The following is a 23,374-nucleotide window of genomic DNA, read 5'->3' as shown; positions in this document are numbered from 1 at the left end:
CTGACCGCGCTGAGCGCTCCTTGCGGTCGGCGGACGGGCTGCAGGGCCCGAGCGCCGATGGGTTTCGGTGTTTGTCCGCTCGTGGGTTCCGGCCGGGGAGCCCCGGGACGCCTTTGTTGGGTCACTCGGCAAACGGGCGGGTCCGGCCAGGCGTGGCCCCTGCAGCGGGGACAGATGGGTTGTGAAGGGACCTCGTCGGAGGAAGGCTGCGGCGGCTCGGGGAGTAACCCGGAGTCCCTGGGCCAAGCCCGCTTCCCCCTGGGGGAGACCCGAGGGGCCGCCGTGGCCGGGCGAGGGGACCTCGGGCCGGGCGTATCCAGGGGGAGCGGGCGCTGCTGGGGGGCGGACAGAGTCACCAGACCATGACCTGAGCCGGTGGAGGTCGCAGTGCCGACGTGGCGAGGTGGCCTTTTTTGCTGTGCCTTTTGGTCCTAGGGATTGAACCCACTGAGCCCCCGTCCCCAGCCCTTTTTTATGTCTTATTTAGCGACAGGGTCTCTCTGAGTTGCTCAGGGACTCGCTAGGTGGCTGAGGCCGGCCTCCAACTTGCGATCCTCCTGCCCCAGCCTCCCCAGGCGGGAGCCACTGCCACCCACGCCAAGTTGCTTTTTTAGGTGTTCCTGATTTTATTTCCCCTCAACCACCGTGGTCAGGCAGGTAGATCCATTCAGTGAAGTGGCCCAGGTGGGACACCATTTTGTATCCATCCCTCACCAAACCACAAAGCCGTCCTTGTGATGGTGCAGGAGGATCACCAGGTGGAGGCCAGCCTGGGCCGTGGAGTGAGATTCAGGATCGAAATTTAAAAAAAGGGCTGGGGATTAGCTGAGTGGCAGAGCACGCCTGGGTTCAGTCCCCAGTGCCATCAAAGAAAAGGACAAAGAAAAGCAGGTAATGACTAGGGTCGTGATTGCTGTGCAAGCCCCCACCTTCCCTTCCAGGACCCAAGGCCAACCCTGGCAGCCTCTGGACTGAATTCAGATAGACCAGAGCAGGTGTTTGGCCAGCACTCGCTCTATACCCTACGATGAAATGCTCTTGTGGTGTCATAGTAATTGGAATAAATGTCCCAATGAATTAATATTTTATTTTATTGTACTAGGAATTGAACTCAGAGGCACTGAACCACTGAGCCCCATCCCCAGCCCTATTTTGTATTTTATTTAGAGACAGGGTCTCACTGAGTTGCTTAGGGCCTCATCGTTGCTGAGGCTGGCCTCCACCTTGTGATCCTCCTGCCTCAGCCTCCTGAGCCGCTTGGATGACAGGCCTGCACCACCACTCCTGGCTCAAATATTTTAAACACAAACTCATTGGTTGGTACTAATAGTAGGATGTAAGTCCCGTTGATACTAGACCTCTTGTTATGGCACATCTGGGAAACGTTCGTGACCGGTTGACGAGTGTCACTGAAAGGACTGTTGGAAAGTTGCGTAGGTTTACAAACACGATTTGCTTTAGGAGAATCACTAGTTTGAGCAGGGCTTGGTGGCACATGCCTGTCATCAACAGGTAATCCCATGCCTGTAATCCTCCGAGGCTGAGGCAGGAGGATTTGTGAGCCAAAGCCAGCCTCATTAGCTTAGTGAGATCCTGTCCGTAAATAAAATACAAAAAGGGCTGGGGTTCAATTCCTGGTAGAAAAAGAAAATAAAAGATACTTTTATTGCTGGACATAAATCGTGGTACATACTTGTAATAACTGTGACTTTGGAGGCCAGGGTAGGAGGATACTGAGTTTGAGGCCAGCCTCAGCCATTTAGTAAGTCCTAAGCAACTTGATGAAACCATGTCTCAAAATAAGAAATAAAAAGGTCTGTGGGTATGGTTCAAGTGGTAAAGCATCCTTGGTTCAATTCCCAGTAACCCCCCCCCCAAAAAAAAAAAAAGACACTCTGTTGTTAGCACATCATGATTATTTTGGGAAATTGTAGGTCTGCAGTGTTTTTAAAAGCTTAAGATTATATTATAAAATATTAGAAACAAGTCAGGCATGTGGCCCACGCCTGTAAGCCGAACAGATTGGGAGGCTGAGGCAGGAGGATCGCAAGGTGGAGGCCAGTCTCAGCTGAGCAAGGCCCTAAGCAACTCAGCAAGACCCTGTCTCTAAATAAAATATAAGAAGGGCTGGGGAGGGGCTCAGGGGTTAAGTGCCCCTGGGTTCAATTCCTGGTACCAAAAAAAGAAAAAGAAATATTAAGATTACTATTACAAACCTCATCCACCACCCAGAATTAACAATGTAAGAAATCAGACAATGCTGGATGCTCATATGGATTTAAGCACTCCCTGTTTTGGAGCTGGGGCTGTGGCTCAGTGGTAGCGCACTTGCCTGGCACGCGTGAGGTCCTGGGTTCGATCCTCAACACCCCATATCAATAAATGAATCAATAAAATAAAAGATCCACTTAAACCAAAAGGGCAGGTGGGCTTTAGGTCAAGCTGGATCCAGGAGGACGAGGACTGCAGTCACACTGTTTCTCTGCCTCTCTGAGCTCTGCTTTTGGATATAGGTTTCCTGCCTTAGGGTGACCCTCAGCTGATCCACAAGTCACAGAATTTTTTTTTTTTTTTTTGCTTCATGGCTAGGTGTAAACAGGTTCTCAAACTAGTCAAGTGCTTTACCACTGAGCTACAACCTTAGCCCTTCTCTTGTTCCTCCCTCTACCCACCCCGTGGTCCTGGGCTTTGAACCCAGGGTGCTTAACCACTGAGCCACATCCCCAGCCATTTTTCTCAAGATGGATGTTTTAGTTTTAAGGGGAGACAATATCTTTATTTTACATTTATGTGGTGCTGAGGATCCAACTCAGGGCCTCAAGCATGCTAGGCAAGACTATCACCAAGCCACAACCCAGCCCCCAGCCATTTTTTAATATTTTATTTAGAGACGAGGTCTCACTGAGTTGCTCAGGGCCTCACTAAGTGGCTGAGGCTGGCCTCCAACTTGAGATCCTCCTGCCTCAGCCTCCTGAGCCACTTGGGATGACAGGAGTGAGCCACTGCTCCTGGTGTTGATTATCTTTTCAAATGCTTATTTGACACCCGTGTGTCCTTTTCAGTGTTCAGTGAAAGGTCTCGTCTCTCCAGCCCCACCCCCTGGAGTTAGTTTTTCATTGTGCTAGAAGATCAGTGATTTTGTTTCATTTATTTTTAAAATATTTTTAGTTGTAGATGGACACAGTACCTTTATTTATTTATTTATGTGGTACTGAAAATCGAACCCAGTGCCTCTCACCTGCTAGGCAAGTGCTCTACCACTAAGCCACAGCCCCACCCTAGTGATTTTATTTTTTAATTTAGCTAATATTATGCAGGTAATACAAGTTTTGAAAAGACTATGTATCTTAAACTGAAAAACAGGAACTCCTGTTCAGACCCCATTGCTCAAAGGAAATCATAATCATTTTTTTTCTTGTCTGTGCCTCTGTGTGACATGCTTCTATCACACTGTTAGATTTTTAAAAATTTTAATTATTATTTTTGGTGCCAGGGATTGAACTCAAGGACTTTTAACCACTGATTCTCATCCCCAGCCCGTTTTATTTTTTTATTTTTAGTCAGGGTCTCACTAGGTTGCTCACAGCCTCACTAAGTTGCTGAGGCTGGCCTCCAGCTCGAGATCCTCCTGCCTCAGCCTCCCAATCTGCTGGGATTATAGGCATGAGCCACCGCACCAGCTACAACGGCTAGACTTAACTTTAGACCTTTTCTGCTGACTTCCTACCATTAACAAGGAGCTTTCTTATGTCTTCCCACCAATTCCACCATGACCCAAATAGAGTTACCACAAAATCTGGCTCAGTGCTTAGTTACCATGAGTACGTACACGTCAAAGTCCTCATCGGCCAAGATGCGGTCGAGGAGTCGGACACCATTCTGACGGCCAGTTCTCCCTCGCAGTCTTCTCGCCTGCCCTTCTGGAATCCCCAGTGGAGCTGGGTGGTGGGGTGCAGGGCTGCTTCCTAGCTGTTTGGGAGCTGAGTGGGGGAGGGGCTGGGCTTCCAGTTTTCCCTTCTGTACCCCCCACCAAGACCACCCTGTCTTCTGCTGGGCCTGAGGGTCCCACCCAGGGTTCCCTGGTTCAGTTCTATAGGTGTAAGACCCAGGGCTCCCAGTTAAAGTGGGATTTCAGAGAAGGGACTCAGGATAAGTATATCCCACAGAACGTTTGGGATATACTCATACTAACATTTGGGATATACTTATACTAAAAAAACACTACTTGATGTTGATCTGAAATTCAAATTCCCTGGTATTTCCTCTTTCCCTCCCTCTGTCCGTCTGATCCCTTTCCTCTGCTGGCCTCCCTTCTATTTTTAAGAGATCCCTGCCCCCCCACCCCTCTTTCCCTCTCTGACTTCCACATTTGAGAGAAAACCTGTGGCCCTTGGCTCTCTGAGTGAGACCCCTGTCACCATAACTTTCTCAAGTTCACAGACACAATTTCCTCCTCCTCATGGCTGAATGAGACTCCCTGGTGTGTGTACCACAGTGTGTTTAGTCAGTCGTCCATTGAGGGTCACCTGCTGCCATTTTGATTTTAGATTCTATTTTGGTGGGGTCATTTGAAGGAACAGAAAGAATTTTTCAGGTAAATTTTTGCTAAAAGAAGCCCCCCAATGCAGGTCCTGAGTCAGAGCTGGGTGTTTTACAAGGTGAGCACAACATGCAGCCACACAGAGATCAAGAGGAAGAGCATGGCCAGTCCCCAGAGTCACTAGCTAGTCTCCAAGGATAGCTACTACCTCCTTCTAGAATTTTTTCTCTTTTTTTTTGGGGGGGGGGTACCAGGGATTCAACTCAGGGGGCACTCGTTCACTGAGCTCCATCCCCAGCCCTTTTAAGAGACAGGGTCTTGCTGAGTTGCTTAGGGCCTCACTGTTGGTGAGGCTGGCCTCCAACTAGCAATCCTCCTGCCTCAGCCTCCCAAGCTGCTGGGATGATGGGTGTGCACCACGGAGCCTGACTAGAAATCTTTTTACAAGGGTCAGATAGTAAATATTTCAGGATCTGGGGGCCATGGGGTCTCGGCTGTGGCTACTCGGCTCGCTTTTGTAGCACAAAAACAGCGATAGATAGTAATAAATGGGGGAAGGTGTCTTGTGTTCCAATAAAACTTTATTTACAAAGGAAGGCAGGGGCCGGATTTGGTCTACAAGTGAGCACCGGTCGCTCCTCTGCACCTGGCCCTCACCCGCCTCTGGCTGTGTGTCTCAGACCCTGGGTTGGCTGAGTGTGGATTTCAGATAAGGGACTCAGGATGAGTCTATCCCACAGAATGTTTGGGATATACTTATACTAAGACACATCACTTGTCTGGAATTCCGCTTGGATTCCATTCGCAGCCCACAAGCTCTGCCTGGGCACAGTACCCTGACATTCAGCTTCTATGCCCAAGGTCCTCTCTTGTGCCCAGGGCAGATTCCACTCTAGGAAAGGTGAGCCAGGAGGATGAGAGCCAGGACCCCAGCCCACACTCGGCCATAAGTCAGGGTGTCGCTGTTAGAGAAGTGGCTCACTGTCCCCACCCCTTGGTTGTGCAGTTGTGGCCCAGAGGTTTTGGCCAGGGGAGGGGCTAGGAATCTGTTCTCAGGTGACTGCTATAAACTAAGGCTTATCAAACTATAGGCTCTGGTGCACGAATTGCATTTTTAAAGAATGGTGGGAAAGACCCCAGCCCTTTTTTATATTTTATTTAGAGACAGGATCTCGCTGAGTTGCTTAGGGCCTCGCTGTTGCTGAGGCTGGCCTCCACCTTTCGATCCTCCTGCCTCAGCCTCCCTTTTGGTCACTGTGACAAAATACTTGACATAGATCAACTTAAAAGAAAAAAAGGTCATTTGGGGTCCTGCTCCTCCTTCCCCCCAGTCCCCCTCCAGGAAGCCACCATTCTTTTTTGGTACTGGGGTTTGAACTCGGGGACTCTTGACCCCTGAGCCCCGTCCCCAGCCCTATTTTATATTTTACTTAGAGACAGGGTCTCCCTGAGTTGCTCAGGGCCTCGCTGTTGCTGAGGCTGGCCTCCATCTTGCGATCCTCCTGCCTCAGCCTCCCGAGCCACTGGGATAACAGTGGAGCGCCCCTGCGCTTTGTCTGTAGACATTCTCTACGTATCTTGTGTCTAGATAATGTCTAAGGGGACTTTGTCGCTCATGGTGTCGTGTCTTTTGATCTAGGTGGCCCAAGCTGTATCCTGAGCAAGTTCTGCAGCTGCCCGATGGGCTCCCTGCCCTGGGCGCGGGTGGCATCCTGGGGTGTCCGAATGCTCCATCGCAGGTAGCGCCTGCCATGCTCCATTTGGCCACCAGGGGGCGGGGCTGCTCCACTGACCCCTGCGCCCTGCTGGCTGTGTCACTCGGTGGGGACCGCGCGCTCTGCAGGAAGGCCACGCTGCAAGGAGCAGATGGGCAGGTGGCCCAGGGAGGGCCACCTGAGACGGAATTTTAGCCCCAGGAAAAACAGACTTGCAGGACAGTAGCTGGGGCAGAATGAGACCCCGGGGACAGGGAGGAGCCGCAGTGAATGGGGTGGCCCTTGCTCCCTGGGACTGTGCCCTCTGCCAGCGCACTGGACCTGATGAGGTGCAGGGCAGGGACTGCAGTCTCAGGTGTCCAGTGGGGACAACAATTTCGTACCTTCCGAAGGGCTGGACCCCCCCCCCCCCATCTCAAGTTCAAGTTCAGATTCCGACGGCAGCTGCTTTGTCCTGGTTTTAGAGGGACCGGGGCCTGGAGCCCTGGGTAATCACAGACTTGGGAGGCCAAGGCAGGAGGATCACAAGGTGGAGGCCAGCCTCAGCAACTTAGCAAGGCCCTAAGCAACTCAGGGAGACCCTGTCTCTAAAGTAGAAAAAGGTCTGGGGACGGGGCTCAGGGGTTAAGCAACTTTTTTTTTGGCAAGGGACAGGCGAAACAGGATTTGGCAGGGAAGTGGAACTTCAGTCACATCTGACAATCAGCTCCCCTGACAGGAGCTATGCAGCAAGAACTGTCCCTCACAGTGTCCCCAGCTGAGCTGAAGTTGCTGAAATCCCTCCCTGCTCTGTCCCCTGATGCAGTTGACCTGGAGAGGGCCAGATCAGAACCAAGACACCCTGGGCCAAGGTGCTGGCTGAGGGCTGGGTCCCGGTTGCACCCCCACAGCTCAGGGACCAGCAGTCCTACTTCCTGCTCACCACGGGGGGCACTGGGTTTAGCAGAGCTGTGTATTTATGATGTTCATAATTTTTTTTTTTTTTTGGTACCAGGGACTGAACCCAGGTGCACTTAACCACAGACCCCTTTTTATTTATTTTTAAATTTTGACACAGGACCTAAGTTGCTGAGGCTGGCCTCCAACTTCCAATCCTCCTGCCTCAGCCTCCAGAGCTGCTGGGATCCTAGATGTGCACCCTGGCACCTGGCTGTGGTTTGGAACTTAAATGTCCCCCCCCACACACACCCCAAAGTCCATGGCTTGGATGCCAGCCCACAGGGTGGCGGAAATGTCAGGAGGCGGATCCCAGAAGAAGTGAGGTCATTGGAGGCCTGGCTTTGAAGGGACATGGGATTGGGTCCCTTTCTGCCTCTCTTGGCTTCCTGGGAGCCAGGAGGTCGGCAGGTTTGCTCCCTGACCTGATGGGGGAACCCCAAAACACACAGACTCCCAAAGCATGGAGCCAACCAACCAAGGACTTCAATATCTGAAACTAGGAGCAAAAAATTGTTTTCTTCTTTATAAGTTGTTTATCTCGGGTATTTTGTCACAGTCACGACACGCTGCCTAGTACAGATGAGATATCACTATTGCTCATTTATGGAAGAGGACATGGCTCCCAGAGCAAGGGCAGTGCACGGGCTCCAGGGTCAGTGGTACAGGAAGACCTGGGCAGCCAGCGTAACAGCTGTGCCCCACTTCCTGGGTGCCCCAGGATGGCCTCCACTGCCCGGCTTGGGGCTATTGGTGTCTGAGAAGGGGCAGGACAGTTCCAGACCCTGGAAGCTTCCATGTGGGAACAGCCCTGGAGCTCTGGGGCCAGGTCTGGCTCCCTGAGGATCCACCCCTCATTCCTGCATAGAGGCCAAAGAAAGTTCTGGAAGTGGGTGTGACCTACTGGGGCCAGCTTACGGGAGCCAGAGACGGCTTTAGGCAGAGTTCACGTAAAGCCTGCTAGCCAGGTGCGGTGGCCACGCCTGTCATCCCAGAGGCTCGGGAAGCTGAGGCAGGAGGATCGCAAGTTGGAGGCCAGCCTCAACAACTCAGTGAGACCCTGTCTCTAAATAAAATAGAAAAAGGGCTGGGGACGGGGCTCAGGGGTGAAGCAACCCTGGGTTCAATCCCTGGCACGCGCGCGCACACACACACACACACACACACACACACACACAAATCTAGGCAGAGAGCAGGGCTTTCTGGGTAAAGCCATTCCTCAGGCCCAGACAGATGGAGGTTTCCTGTCCCCACCCCCTGACCAGGGGTGACAGGGACCTGACCTGGTCATGTCGGGAGAAGGCCCAGGAGAGCAGCAGCCCGAGGCCCCCCTGCCATACGGAGTTCCATCCGACTCTGATGGTTTGTCACACAGCAAATGATCAGAAGTCACTTGGTGGCCAATTAGTGACAGTCCTTCTTCTTCTTGGACCTTTGGCCTCCCTGGCCACAGGGGGTCTCTGAACAAGTAGCAGGAGCCGTGGTGATCAGAGCCCGGGGGCCTCTCCCAGGCCTGACGCAGCTGACCTCTGACCGCACGGCGGCTCCTTGTTAGCTCAGGGAGCCCTGGTCGGCCTGGGCCCGTCTGCCCAGAGAGTCCATTATGCTAAGAAACTTCCAGACCTCCGACCACCCCTTTCTTATGATTTATCTTAAATTATCTTTTTTTTTTTTTGATTGAACTCACAGGCAGTCAGCCCCAGAGCCCCCTCCCAGCCCTATTCTGTATTTTATTTAGAGACTGGGTCTCCCTGAGCTGCTTAGGGCCTTACCATGGCTGAGGCTGGCCTCCAACTTTCGATCCTCCTGCCTCAGCCTCCCAAGTAACGGGGACGACAGGCGCGGGCCACAGTAACCAGCTGCTTTCATGTCTTTTTAGCTCCACTTTCTGGGCCATTTTCTTGTACAGTTGGTCCCCCTGTAGTGGCCTCCTCCTCCACAGAAACTCTGAGCTGACCTTGTCCTAGAATCTTCACCAGGGCTGATCTGAGGACTGTCAGCGACAGAGTTCAGGGTGGGTAAACTCCCTGTTTTCATGTCACCCTGTCTTATTGGCCACTGGCCGGGAAGAAATGGGCACCCCAGGTGCTGGACGCCCCCCGACTAGCTTCTCACCAACACGTGTCCAGTGTAGTGGTTTATATAAATGTGCCAACTGGCCTCTGGCCCTGAGCTGGGCCTCACAGACACGTCTCCATTCCTAAGATGACAGAAGTGACCACCTGGGCTCCTGGTGACAGCTGCAGGGGAGGAAAGAGGGGAGAAGTGGCTCCCCTCCTCAGGTGCTGGCCTTGTGGGGTCAACCTGCCCACGACAGGGAGAGGAAACCTCTTTATGTGACCTCTGAGCCCCCCCACCCACATGCTGGGTGTGATGATCTGAAACTCCCTGAACTCGGGGTTCAGGGGACGCAGTGATGGCAGCAGAAGCTGTGCCCGCTGAGCCTGGCTGCAGCCAAGGAAAACTGTCCCCTGCTGCCTTGGGTGCCCGGCCCCATCTGTCCCTGCAACACCCCCTGCTGAGGGTAACTGGACCGTTCTCTTACGCAGCAGGATCATGTGACTCAGGGTTTGACTTTATGGTGGTGTCATGGCTTGGAGCTTGAGTGTCCCCAGAGGCCTGGGCGTTGAAGATTCTGTCACTGCCCTGTGGTGCCACTGGGAGGTAGTGAACCCTCAGGAGGCGGGACCTGGGGCGAGGAGGTCAGGTTATTGGGGTGTGTCCTTTAAGGTGGAACTTAATTTTAATTTACAGGAGGAGAGCCACACCCTCCCACCTACCCATCATAGTGGCCACGGCTCCAACTCTGGGTTCAGTCCTCTGTGGAGTCTGCTGCCCCCAGCCCCCTCGCCCTCCTTCAAATGAAACTCAGGCCCCAGTGAAGCCCAAAGGCCCGCGTCCGTGTCGCCAGCAGAGATTTATTGTGCACGTTTGCAGTTGAAGCGTTTGCCTTCACTGAAGCCACCTGAGCACGGTGGGTGGGCCCAGACCTGGTGGCAGCTGCAGGGCTTGGGTTCGCCCCAGCATTCAGATGACGTCCCCACTGTGTGTCCCAAAGACAAGGCCCAGCAAAGACCAGGAGTCTCAGAAGAGCCCTGCAGGGTCGGGACCACACAAGGGCCCAGGCTGAGCCCTGACAATGCCGGCCACAGGGGCGCGGGGACGGGTTGCTTTTTAATGTTAGGATGGAAGTCAGACTAGAAGCAGCACAGGCTTCGGGGAAGCGCCAAGCAAGCAGGGATGAGGGGAGCCAGGAGGCCCGGGGTCTTGTCAGGGCTTCCGTGGGACGAGGCTGGGAGAGTCTGCCTCTGGCCAGTTTGGGCAGCTGCCCTCTGACCTCCAGGCGGGGGCCATTGACCCTGCTCTGTCTTCCCTCAGCACTTTCTGGAAAGTTCCATCGTGACGCTGCCCAGGTGAGGCCTTGCTGGAGACAGCACCGCACCCCCTCTCCCGGGTGGGGACGGTCTCACCTGTGCCGCCCCCCAAAGTGCCCACTGGCCATCACCCTGCCTTCTCCCACAGGAGGAACCCAGCTCACCGGCCCCGGGGGCCAAGCACCGGGCCCTGGGGAGTCAAGGACCATCTCTAAGGCGGGTCCCTTTCTGGAATCCTAAGAAACCCCCTGGCCCATCGGGTCCTGCTGTGTGCACTTTGGGGAAATGCTCATTAAAATAACAACGCGCTGGGCGGGGGGCGCACACCTGTCACCCCAGCAGCTCAGGAGGCTGAGGCAGGAGGACTGCAAACTGGAGGCCAGCCTCAGTCACTTAGCAACTCAGCGAGACCCTGTCTCTAAATAAAATATCAAAAGCGCTAGGGACGGGGCTCAGGGGTTACACACCCCTGGGTTCAATCTCTGGGACCAAAAATAAATAAATAATAATAATAATGACGACGACGACGACGACGACGACGTCACAGCGACAGGCTGTCTGCTGCTCTGGCGTTTCTGGGAGCCCCGGTGCGGCCTCGGCCTCCCGCTCCAGGCCGGCTCCTGGGCACAGCTTAGGTCTTTCCCCTCCATCCTCCAGGGCAGGAGGAGGACACCCGGGGGAGCCCTGTCCACTGCAGGTGCTGAGCAGAGTTGTTGCACCAAGGATCCTCCAGCAAGGCCTCCCGGACCCAGGACAAGGGGGAGGCTTCCAGAATGTTCCAGGGGGGATAAGAGCAGGGGTTCCCAGACAGGGAAGCTGGGGGTGTGGAGGCCCTCGGAAGCTGATCCTCAGCCCAGACTGACCAAAGGAGCAGGCGGCCTCACAGTAGAAAAGGAAGTGGCAGAGTGTGACCTCCAGTCGGGAGCAGAAGGGACGTTTCTTTTGGCGCCAGGGATTGAACCCAGGGACACTTAACCCCTGAGCCCATCCAGCCCCTGTTTATGTTTTATTTAGAGACAGGGTCTGGCTGAGTTGCTCAAGGCTTCACTAGTTGTTGAGGCTGGCCTCCACCTTGCGGTCCTCCTGCCTCAGCCTCCCCAGCTGCTGGGATGACAGGCGTGGGCCACCGGCCTGGCTAGAATGAGCTCATTTCGAGTCACAGACCCACTCACAGACCAAGCCCTGTGTCTTAGAAGTCTGTCCCTTTCTGGCTACCCAGGTGTCAGGTACGACAACACTCTGGGGACAACCCTGAAGAGACAGACCTGGCCCCTGCCTTCCTAGGGTCTTCCTTGGGGACAGCCCACACTGAGCCTCCTGGGTCCCCCTTTTCCGGGGGCACAAACAGATTCCCAACAGGCTCCTTTACGGGGCTGCCTCTCCTGCCAGGGCCAGCAGCTGCAGGGGTCACAGGAGGACGGTCCCGACTGTCACGGCCTGCGCCGGAAACACCCCAGGGAAGTCACCGACTGACCCAGGAGCCCTGGGCAGCGCCGGAAGGAGCCGCAGAGGAACAGCTACCCGGACGCATCTGCCCGGCTTCTGGGAACACGGAATGACTTCCCGTGTCATTTAAAATGTCACCCCTAAAATACATTCGAGGGGTGACTCATTGAGCTCCACTGTGGCCGGAAGCGGGCGATTCCATGTCCCCACACTGGAGCCCAGGGGGCGGCTGGCGGGCAGCGTCGTTCTTGCCAGGGCTGTTTGTGGACTTCCCTGCCTCAGGACCTTTGCACGGCCTTTCCCGCGACGTCACCGTGGGACCATTCTTCTTCCTCCTCCTACCTCTACCCTGTCAGCGGGAAGACCCTCGTCCTCCGGCTCCCGGCGCCCAGCACACGCTGCTCTGCACAGAGGTCACTATGCGCGCAACACACGACAACATGCCGCCCTCAGCTGCTGCCTGCCGGAGGGCGGGGTGATCTGCAGGAGGCCCGGCGGAGGCCCGGCAGCCTCACGGGCCTTGGTGCCCACCGTCTTCCTCCACCAGGTCCGAGGGTGGCGGGATGAGGTCTCGGGGGTTCATCCTGGCCACCAGGCACACGTCATAGCTGTCGTGCATGAGGACGTTGACGGCCACCACATTCCACTGGTTCTCCCAAGGGTCCAGCTCTAGGATCTCCTTGGAGATGACCTCGTGGCGATCTGAAAGCCGGCAGAACAGGGGGACAAGGTGTCACGGGGACAAGGGGTTTAGATGTCATCATCGCCACGCTAAACGGATCTCCCCGCAAAGCAGGAAGCACCAAAAAGTAAGTAACAGCCGAGTAAAGATCCCTGAGGGGACACACGGTGTCCTTAGAGCCACAGAAGCTAAGAAAGGCCACGTTATGGCGCCCACCCAAAAATTAACCAAACAGGGAAGAGGAACACTATTTTTGTTTGTTTTTGGTCTCAGGGATTAAACCCAGGGGCGCTCAGCCACTGAGCCCCGTCCCCAGCCCTTTTTTCTATTTTATTTAGAGACAGGGGCAGGACCTCGCTAAGTGGCTGAGGCTGGCCTCCAACTTGCCATCCTCCTGCCTCAGCCTCCGCGATACCAGGTGTGCACCACCGTGCCCAGCTGGTATCACAATTTAACAGCATCTACCTTGTCTTGAGGTGTTACAAGTCATTAAAGAACGCAGGAGGATGTGCCTAGGTTCTGTGCAAATACTTAGCCATTCTACAGAAGGGAACTGAACATGTGACGTTTTAGGTGTCTGTGGGGGTCCTGGACCTAACCCCCCGAGGATACCCAGGGACAACTTTTCTATGGAAATCATAGTTCAGTGGGATGGAGAGATGTGCCAATTGGTTGTCGGTCACTGTGACAAAATACCTGAGATAAATAGCTTATGAAGAGGAAAGGTTTCTTTCGGCTCCCAGTGGCAGAGATTTCCGGCCATGGCTGGTGGGGCCCTGTAGCTTTGGGCCTGGGGTGGCAGGTTCATCAGGGGGGGAGCCAGTGGCCGAGGAAGCTGCTCACCTCGAGACAGCAGGAGGTGCAGAGAGAAGGGGAATAGGGGTCCCAATGATGCTGTCAGGGACATGCCCCCAATGACCTAACTGCCTCTCGCTAGGCCCCACCCCCTGAAGACTCCTCCATTCCCAAGAGCATCACCGAAGCCTTCGGCAGCAGAGGGGCCTCTGGGAGACATTCCAGATCAAAATGCAGCAAGGGGGTAACAGCAGGTGTGGGTCCACGTAGGTTGGGGACACACAGGTGACACTTGGGCTTTGCTGGCCAGTGGGATCAGGAGTGCTCTGGGACTCAGGGCTGGTTTGTCTCTTCTCTCCCTGGCACCTCCACGGTGTGCATCCAGGTCTAAGGACATCCACCATTTTTATCTGATACCGCGAGACCTCCTACATCATTCTTCCTCGTTTGCCGACTGATATGACACTGGGTCCACATGATTGATTTGAAACAGGAACGTTCTGGGTGCAGTGGCAGCCACCCGTAGTCTGAGCTCCTGGGGAGGCTGAGGCAGGAGGATCGCTTGAGCCCAGGAGTCTGAGGCCCTTGGACAACATAGAGACCTGGTCTCAAAAACCCAAACCACAATAATACAACAAGATGACAGGAGTGAAGTCCCGTCTGCGGAGGTGACTCTATTCTTATGTCCACGATGAGTAACTGGACACTCTGAAGTGCTTCCAAAGTAGTATCTCAGTTAGTTCTCTGAACAGTCATCTGAGAGAGACTGATCATTTTCTCCATTTTGTTGGTCCAAGGAAGCTGATTAACTGGCCTGAGGATTCATGGCGGCTGAGGGACAGTGTCAGGGTCTGAATAAAATATGGAAAGGACGATGTTGAGGCCCTGGGGAGTGTGAATCTGGAGCGGGTGCCAGATGGTGATCAGAGATCACGTGAGTTCTCTTAGGCACTGGTGGGCAGATCAGAACATGCACCCGTCAGAGACGGAGGCTGCAGTACTTATGGGTGGTGTGGCCTGGTTTTTGGGTTTATTTTACATACTCCAGGAAACAAAAATAGGTTTGAGGCCCAGAGAAGACAAGAATGGCCAGATCACAGAAATAGTCCTGATTATATTATTTTGTTATGCTCAATATATAAATATCTTGTGACACTTGTGAAGACAGAGAAGCCAACCCGCACAACCCCCAAGCAGAACTGGTCTGGCCTAGGCTGGATTCACAAATTGGATTTATAAATCAACTTGGGAAGGGCCAACAGATTAGCAATGATCCTCATTAGTAGCTTGATGTATTTCTCGATTTCGGGAGTGGGAGAGGGCTTTATATCTTTTAATGTGATTTATTTGTTTATTAAGAAATATTTTCAAAAAAAAATTTTTTTTTTAGTTTGTAGTTCGTTGGACACAATACCTTTATTTTATTGATTTTTATGTGGATCAAACTCAGGGCCTCACACGTGCTAGGCAAGCGCTCTACCACGGAGCCGCAACCCCAGCCCCTTAATGTGATTTATTAAAAAAAAATCCCAATGCATACACTAGCAGGGCTGAAACTGGAGAATTTGAAAGTGCTACAGACAGAATCATTTGGGCCAAGCTGAAATATTGGACATATCTGAGTTTCTTTTGTTGGATGTAGAATTCCTTTTGAGCTGTGTGGGGTGGTGCACGCCCAGGGGCTCAGGAGGCTGAGGCAGGAGGATCGCAAGTTGGAGGCCAGCCTCAGCAATTTAGTGAGACCTTCAGAAACTTACTGAGATCCTGTCTCAAAACTAAAAATAAAAAAGGCTGGGGATGGGGCTCAGTGGTTAAGCGCCCCTGGGTTCAGTCCCTAGTCTGTGCCCTCCAGCCCCAAATAATTCCTTTCCTGTGTCTTCTGGAAATGGGTGCGGTGTTGATTGATTTTCACGTTTAAATGTCTTCTTATGTATCTAAGGGTACCAATTCCCCCTCCCCATTTTTTACTGGTGCATTATGGCTGTACAAGATGACTCTTACACGCTCACAATACACAATGTGACAATGTGATGTGGCCAATGTCACTGTCCAGTGCCTCCCCTTCCCTCCTAGCTCTTGGCCCCTTCCCTCTTTCGGTCTCCCTTTGATTTTTATGAGATTCCCCGGCCCCACCTATCTTTCCTTCTTCCTCTTTGGCCTCCACACGTGAGAGAGAACATATGACCCCGGACCTTCTGAGTCTGGCTTATTTCACTTCACATACGGTCTACAGTTCCATCCATTTACTGGCAAACGCCATCGTGCTGCTCTTTTTTTACGACTGAGTAATATTCCACGGTGTATACGTGCCACAGTTTCTGTATCCACCCGTCTGTTGATGGACACCGTGGCTGGCTCCACGGCTTGGCCACTGTGGACGGATCTGCTGTGATCGTGTGGTTGAAATCTCTCCAGTTTGTCCCTTTAGGCTGGACGTGCATGTTGACCCAGGACCTGTTCACAGTGGGGTCCTGAGTTTCCCCCGTGTCCTTAGTTGCTGCAGGTTCCTAGGTTCCTGGGAGCTGGGCGGCCTGTCTGGCTGCTGTCGTCGCTGACCCACGGTGAGGGGGAGCCGGCGGAGATGTCCTACATCTCCAGCTCACTGTCGCTGTGCCGGGGCTCTGTTCTTTGGCAGTGACCCCTTGGGTTTTGGGTAGTGAGAGAAGGTGTCCAGGTGTCCTTCAGATGACCCCAGGCTGGGGCTCCAACCACCGGAGTCAGTGGGCTTTTGGCTCACCTGAGTGTTTACTGAGGAAGGTTTTCTTTTCTCTTTAAAAAAATTTTTTTGGGTGCTGGGGATGGAGCCCAGAGGAGCTTACCCACTGAGCCAAATCCCTGGTCCCTTTTATTTTTTATTTTGAGACAGGGTCTTGCTGAGTTGTTGAGGCTGGCCTCCAACTTGCGATCCTCCTGCCTCAGCCTCCCCAGGGGCTAGGATTCCAGGTGTGCACCACTGCGCCCGACTTTGTTTTTTGTTTTGAGACAGTGTCTTAGCCTTTTCCCTGCTGTGACCAAAGGAGATGACAAGAGCCTCGTAGATTTATTTGGTGCTCATGATTTTAGAGGTCTCAATCCGAAGATGGCTGACCTCATGGCTCTGGGCCCAAAGTGAGGCAGAACATGATGGCAGAAAGGTGGGGGACAGGAACCAACAGCTCAGGACATGGCCACCAGGAAACAGAAATGTGTTCACCAGGGACAAAATATGCAGCCCAAAGGCTTGCTCCCACTGACCCTCCTGCTCCAGCCACCCTCCGCCTGCCCACAGTCAGGGCCCAGGTGACCCCTGTCACAGGGACAGTGTGCTGATTAGTGAAGACGCTCACGACCACTCACTCCACCTGGGAACTTCCTTGCACGCTCACACAGGGGCTTCTGGGGACACCTCGTACCTAAACTGTAACAGGGCCTCGCTAAGTGGCTGAGGCTGGCCTCTAACTTGCGATCCTCCTGCCTCAGCCTCCTGAGTTGCTGGGCACTTCTATCCACTCTTACCCTTGGGGACTCATAAGCAAGGAACAGGGTTGGCATTGGAGGGACCTGCTCACGTGAGGCTCAGGTTCTCAACGTGTCACCACACTGACAAGGGCAGGCCGCAGCCTCGACCCCACCCACTCGCCGGCTCTTCCCCCTCACTCCGTGTCCCCCAAACCCTCACACGGGATCCCAGAGCTCCTCAGGACCCCTGGGCTGCTTCCTGGTGAGGGCGGTTCTGGAACAATCCCCCATGAAGACAGCCCCGGTGTATCATGGGGTAAAGGACCCGCGTGGTGTCGGGGGTCACTGATGAGGGCTCAGGGCCAGGCTGGGGCGGGGGCTCCGAGGTGGGCGCTGCCTGGCACGGGTGAGGCCCTGGGCTGGATCCTCGGCATCACGTAAAACATAGACCACTAAAGGCAACGTGTCCACCTACCGCTAAAATATAGATAGATGTTAAAAAATAACGAGGTGTCACAGAGCTCCCCGGGGTGGCACGGGGACGGCTGCCTGGGGACGGAGCCGGGGTGTTCAGGTCCACCTGGGGAGTAAGCTGGTGAGCCTCGTTTTGGAGAAGGTGTCACTGAGTGCAGCGAGCCCAGGGGAGTGCCACACACGAGTGTCCGTCCCTGGACCCTGGGGACCCCTTTCCCCTGACGGGCTCTTAGGTGAGGTGCTGACTCGCTGTTTTGGTCAATAAAAGGTTTTACTGAGGACACTCTCAGCAGTCCTCATGAGGCCAGGGAGAGATTTCCTCCTGGTTACACGGTGCCCAGCCGTGGGGTCCTAGCAGGGGACACTGGGGACACAGGACACACTCTCCTCTGTGCACCGGTCTCTGGTGAGGTGGCAGGGAAACAGGTCGTCCACACCCACAGCCAGTGTGCAGGAGCTTGGAGGCCACCTGGGCTCTGGCCTTATCTCTGTCTCGTTGATTTATTTTTTTTTAATTTTTATTTTTCCTTCCTTCTACGTCCTGATTCACTTTAATTACTGTTTGGTCTTTTTCTTTTTCTTGGGTCCTGGGGAGTGAACCCAGGGGCCCTCCACCCCTGAGCCCCGTCCCCAGCCCTTTTTCTACTTTATTTAGAGACAGGGTCTCACTGAGTTGCTCAGGGCCTGGCTAAGTGGCTGAGGCTGGCCTCTAGCTTTCGATCCTCCTGCCTCAGCCTCCTGAGCCCCTGGGATGACAGGCGTGGGCCACCGTGCCTGGTGTGTGGTGGGTTTCTTCCGTTCCTTTCTATCTTACTGTGGATGGTCGATAAGTCTCTCAGACTCCATCCTGTTTGGAGCGAGTGGGTAAAAGGAGAATTAATACATGTAGAGCAAGGCACCTACCCCAGGCGAACGTGGCTTGTTCTCAGGTGAGGATGTTTCCTGGTCTTGCTGGTGGTGAAGGAGCCACTGTGCTAATGAAAGGGACAATGTCTCTGATCCGAGTAGACAGAAGCAGCTCCTGAGTGTCACAATAAGCCTGACCATCAGACGATGCCTTGGTGGTGGGGGAGGCCGCTGGTCTATTGAAGGGTGTGAAACAGCAGCAAGTGGCGGAGGCTGGCCTCTACCTTGGGATCCTCCTGCCCATTTCGTTGGTTGTCACGTGGTCCATTGCAGGGGAGGGGACGTGGACGTTCTCTGACCATCCTCTTGAGCACATAAGCATCGTTATAAAAGGCTGTCTAGCAACTTTCTCTGGCCGTGCATTCAGTCAGTTAAAGATTTCACATTTCCCACCAGATTGGAGGAAGGGACGTGGGAAAGCACTTGGGATCCAGGGTCCCTGGCGTTCTGAGTAACGGCTGGTGAATGAACTCCTACTAAGGTCTTCGGGGCTTATTCATAACCAATATGGCTGCGGCATTATGGGCTAGCACAGAGGAGAAGCGGCTCCGGGGGCCGGTTATCATGGGCTGTCCACTGCGCCTCAGTGTGGGGGGAAGAAAATAGGTCACTGAGGCCCAACAGAACAGCCTCCTGCCCCTCCACACTGATGGCCTCCATCCTTCCAGACAGCCTGACACTCTCTCCTGTATTCTCGGCCTTCTTTTTGGTCAAGAGAAAGTGGGGCGGCTGGGGAGGGACAGGAATCGAGGTGACCAGAGTGGAGGGAGAGGCCAGCCGAGTGGGCCGGGCAGCAGGGCGCCCTCCCTGGACAGCTCAGATCCTTGTATCCCGGCAGGGCTTGCAGCTGTTAGGCCTCCCGGCTCTGCCAGGATTCTTGCTGCCCTGGTCCTTTGAAGAACAAATAAAGAAAAAGAGAGCCGGGTGCAGAGGTCCACGCCTGTCATCCCAGTGACTCGGGAGGCTGAGGCAGGAGGATTGTGAGTTGGAGGCCAGCCTCTTCAACTTAGTGAAGCCCTCATCAAGTTAGCGAGACCCTGTCTCTAAATAAATTATAAAAAGGGCTGGGGCTGGGGCTCAGGGGTTGAGAACTTGTCTAGCAGGTGTGAGGCCCTGGGTTTCAGCCCCAGAACCACGTAAAAAACTCAGTCAGGGCTGGGCTTGTGGCTCAGAGGTAGAGCACTCACCTAGGATGCTTGAGGCACTGGGTTCGATTCTCAGCACCACACAGAGAATAAAATAAAGATTTAAAAAAAAAAAAAAAGACGTCAATAAACAAAATAAAGGTATTGTGTCCATCTAGAACTAGAAATATTAAAAAAAAAAAAAAAGAACCGGAGGACCTCAATCATGGCACTTGATTCTCCTGCTTCATGCTGAAGTTATGGCCGCTATTCTCTGTTGTGTATGATCATGTGCTTATTAAACAAAGTCGGCCTAGCACGAGGCCCTGCTCTGCACTGTCGGCCTGGGCAGGACGTCTTTCTTTCAGAACATGAAGTGCCCGGAGCTCTGTTTCCAATAGATCTGTGCTGGTCACTGTGGCTGTCAGTGAGGTCACACACAGTCTATTTGGCAGTATTGGGGTTGGACCTAGGAGTGCCCTCCCCCTGAGCCCCGTCCCCAGCCCTTTTTATTTTTTATTGAGAGACAGGGTCTCGCTGAGTTGCTGAGGGCCTTGCTGAGTGGCTGAGGCTGGCCTCCGACTGGCGATCCTCCTGCCTCAGCCTCCCATGTCTCTGGGATGACAGGTGGGAGCCTCCGGGCCTGGCTCTCCCTATTTTAAAATCTCTCCCCCTCCTATGATTTCTCCCCCCTTCAAGTTCAATGCTGCCCTTCGGGGTCTGTGTGGTTGGTGTCTGCCGTGTTCCGGCCACAGGAGAAACCAGGACCCACTGAAGGTGGCCCACACCTGGGGGTGTGGATACTCGTTAGGTCAACGTGGAGCCCCAGCGCACAGGTCTAGGGACTCGCTCAAGGTCGCTGAGCTCCCGAAGCCTGACTCTTCCAGTGTGGCCCTGCTCTTGGGCAGTCACCTGGACACTGAGGGTCAGAAGCAGCTCCAGGGCGGGGACCTGAGTGGCGGGGTGGTACCTGCTCCGTGGAATCCCCCGCAGACGTACAGCTTGCCGTCCACGGCGCCTGCGCTGCTGCCGTTGGTTCGGAGGGAGAGCAGGGGACTGGGCATGGGCGGGCCCTCCCTCCAGAAGTCCCCGTCGGGGTTGTAGATCTCCACCACGTCCAGGCACTTCCGGACCTGGCCCTTGTCTCGACCCACACAGCCGATTCCCCCTGCAGAGAGCGACCCAGGAAACGGCCGGTCAGGAAGGGCAGGTCCACGTGGGCGGCCACCTCGGCCGGTGGGGTCTGCCCCCCAGGCTCCAGGACGGTGGCGCGTCCCTTTCCCGCCTGGTGCTGCTTCTAAGATCATGTCACAGCAGCAGTGATGTCTGCTACGTGCCCATGGCCAAATTCAATGTCACTTGTTTTCTTTTTGATACCAGGGACTGAACCCAGGGCCTTTAACCCCTGTCCCCAGCCCTTTATATTTTGTATTTAGAGACAGGGTCTCGCTGAGTTGCTGAGGGCCTGGCTGAGTGGCTGAGGCTGGCCTCCACCTTGCGATCCTCCTGCCTCAGCCTCCTGAGCTGCTGGGATGACAGGTGTGCCCCTCGGTGGCTCTGCCGCCCAGTACTCAGCGAGTCCACAGAGCTGGAGGTGAAGGCTGCTCTCCCCACCACCGGGGCTGAGCCTGGGCACCAGAGCTGCCAGGGACGGCTGTGGAGAGGAGTCCTTTTCCCCTTTGCTGACCGTCTGGCCTGTGTCCCGTCTCAGTGGGGATCCAGGGACGGAGGCTCTGAGCCCAGAAGGCTGTTGGCTGCCGGGCATGACCTGACTGGATCGACAGTGCAGCCCAGTGACCACGCGGAGTCTGAGCGGCTGAGTCCAAGGAGGACAACACTGGCCTCAGCTGACCACACAGCTGCTGTCCCCGGGCCCACTTTCAGGGAGCCACCAAGAAGGTTCTCAACCTCACCAAAAGCGGAATCTCTTCCTTGTGGGGTGAGAGGCCCAGGGCGAGGCTTCAGCCACAGCTGGACACCCCCAGGGAGGGTCACCGGAACTTAGCTGTAGGATCCCGTAAGGGCCACGGAGATGCTCTGTGCTGCTTTGCATCGTGACCTCGTCAGGGACCAGCAAGGTCAAGGGTGAGCCACAGGGGGGGTCAGGTGGAGGCCCACAGAGACCAACATCCTCCATGTAACTCAGAACCTTCACGGCAGAGCCCCTGTGTCTGTCCCCACCAGACACAGCAAACATGGGGCGTTACCTTGTCCTGTGGATTTTTTGGAGATAACAAATGACGTCATTTTTGTTGCTCTGTTACCAAAAGTGTATTTATCTGGGTGTGGTGGCACACGCCTGTGATCCCAGCAGATACGGAGGCTGAGGCAGGAGGATCGCAAGTGGGAGGCCAGCCTCAGCCAAAGTAAGGCCCTGAGCAACTCAGTGAGACCCTGTCTCTAAATAAAAATATAAAAAGGGCTGGGGACGGGGCTCAGGGATCAAGGGCACCTGGGTTCAATCCCTGGCACCAAAAAAAGTGTATCAATGACGACGTTCGTCCCTTGGTCCACAATCTAACCCTTGGATCTGTGCTTTCTTGCTGGCTGGTGACAGTTCACAGGCTCTGCTTGAGGGGTGGTGTGTGTGTGGGCTTCCTGGGTGTCCCCTTTTTGTTCCTGGCCACAAAGGCAGGACCTACTCCCTGCGTCCCCCTGGGTGTGATGTCACCATCAAGGACACGAGGGCAGCAGACATACCGAGCGCACACTGAAGGTGACTCTTGATGAGATAAATAATCAGAGGCTCCATCTTTATTAATAGGCCACACCTGCCTCCAGGGAGACCTCCTATGAGAGCCCTCGTGGGGGGCGGACGGGCGCATCTGTGGGACGTCAGTGGGATCTGGACACCTCCGAATGTCTAGTTCATGTGCCCAGAACCTGTGAGCCCGAGTTTAATTCAAAAACAGGTGAATGGACAGACTCTTTCCAAGTCACCTCCCAACACATCCCAGATGCAGAACAGAACCCTAACCCTGGGTCGTTATCACTGTGCGTTTTTGCAGGGGACGGAGAACAGGACGGGAGGGGACACTCCTCCCTGCCCCACCTTCCTTGAGATGGAGGCTCCCTCCTGCGTTGGCCTGGGACGGACTCTTCCCTCTCCGAGGGGCCTGGGCGTCGCCTTCTCTGCCCACGGAGCCTGGCGGGAGCTGGCGGGGGCACAGGACCCGTGGACACGGTGGTGCTGGCCCTGTGTGCCTCGCCTGCAGGTGGCCTCCAGGGGGCAGGCGCATTCTGCTCTCCCGGGGCCTGATCCAAAGCAGGAGGAAGATCTTGTGATAGTCACCAGGTCCCCAGCTGCCTGCGGGGCCAGCCTGGGGGTGCCTGTGTCCCCGTGCCCTGGTGACACCACGTGGGCTGCTGGGAAGACGGAGCCCGCTCCATATTCTTGGCTTGTCACTTGCTGGCTGGACAAGGTGGTCGATTTGGTTCCTGTGTCATGTCCTGCTGTGGCTGTGAGTGTCCCCAGAGTCCCCGTGGGAGGTGACACAGGAAAGTCCAGAGGAGGAGTGAGGGGGTGTGAGGCCTGAACCCCAGCAGGGAATGGCTCCCTGGGGGTCCCCTGGTGGCCCCTGGTGGGGTATGGGGAGGAGGTGGCCCTGGGGCCGTGGCTTGGGGTCTCTCTTTGTCCCTGGAGAGTGGAGTCCCTGCTCCCTGGTCCCCGTGGGAGCTGCTCCCTCCCCACACTCTTCCTCCATGATGTCCTGCCTCCCCTCGGCCCAGGAGTGGGGCCGCCGTCTGTGGACTGGGACCTGGGACACCCTGGGCCCCACGTCCACTGTCCCCCTCTGCAGTGGTGTTGGAGGGTCCTTTAGTCACAGCAGCAAAGTAGCCGACTAAAACAGTTCACTTTTTTGTCATCTGTAAACGAAGGATGTCACAGTGATTTCATAAATTGGTGCCAGAGTGATTAGACGACCACACCGGGGGGGGGGGGC

At 54.7% G+C, this 23,374-nt stretch overlaps 1 protein-coding gene and 1 long non-coding RNA gene across 2 annotated transcripts in view; one reads left to right on the top strand and one right to left on the bottom strand.

Annotated features, from left to right (window-relative positions):
* Nucleotides 1-11,009: 11,009 nt before the first annotated feature.
* The window catches only part of Kbtbd12 (kelch repeat and BTB domain containing 12), an 89,811-nt gene continuing 77,446 nt past the window's right edge, over nt 11,010-23,374 (bottom strand). Inside the window, exons 5-6 of the mRNA XM_048786254.1 lie at nt 20,401-20,598; nt 11,010-12,713 (exon numbers count right to left, since the gene is read on the bottom strand). Of these exons, the coding sequence (XP_048642211.1) occupies nt 12,523-12,713; nt 20,401-20,598 (389 nt within the window). The 3' untranslated portion in view covers nt 11,010-12,522. The remainder of the gene's footprint in view (nt 12,714-20,400; nt 20,599-23,374) is intronic.
* LOC125611436 overlaps nt 22,690-23,374 on the top strand; it is a 1,797-nt gene continuing 1,112 nt past the window's right edge. The window contains exon 1 of the long non-coding RNA XR_007341621.1: nt 22,690-22,891. This is a non-coding gene — a long non-coding RNA (uncharacterized LOC125611436). The remainder of the gene's footprint in view (nt 22,892-23,374) is intronic.

This window comes from Marmota marmota, unplaced genomic scaffold, assembly GCF_001458135.2.
Source record: "Marmota marmota marmota unplaced genomic scaffold, marMar, whole genome shotgun sequence".
NCBI classification, from domain to species: Eukaryota; Metazoa; Chordata; class Mammalia; order Rodentia; family Sciuridae; genus Marmota; species Marmota marmota.
This window is presented reverse-complemented; position numbering and strand designations above follow the sequence as displayed.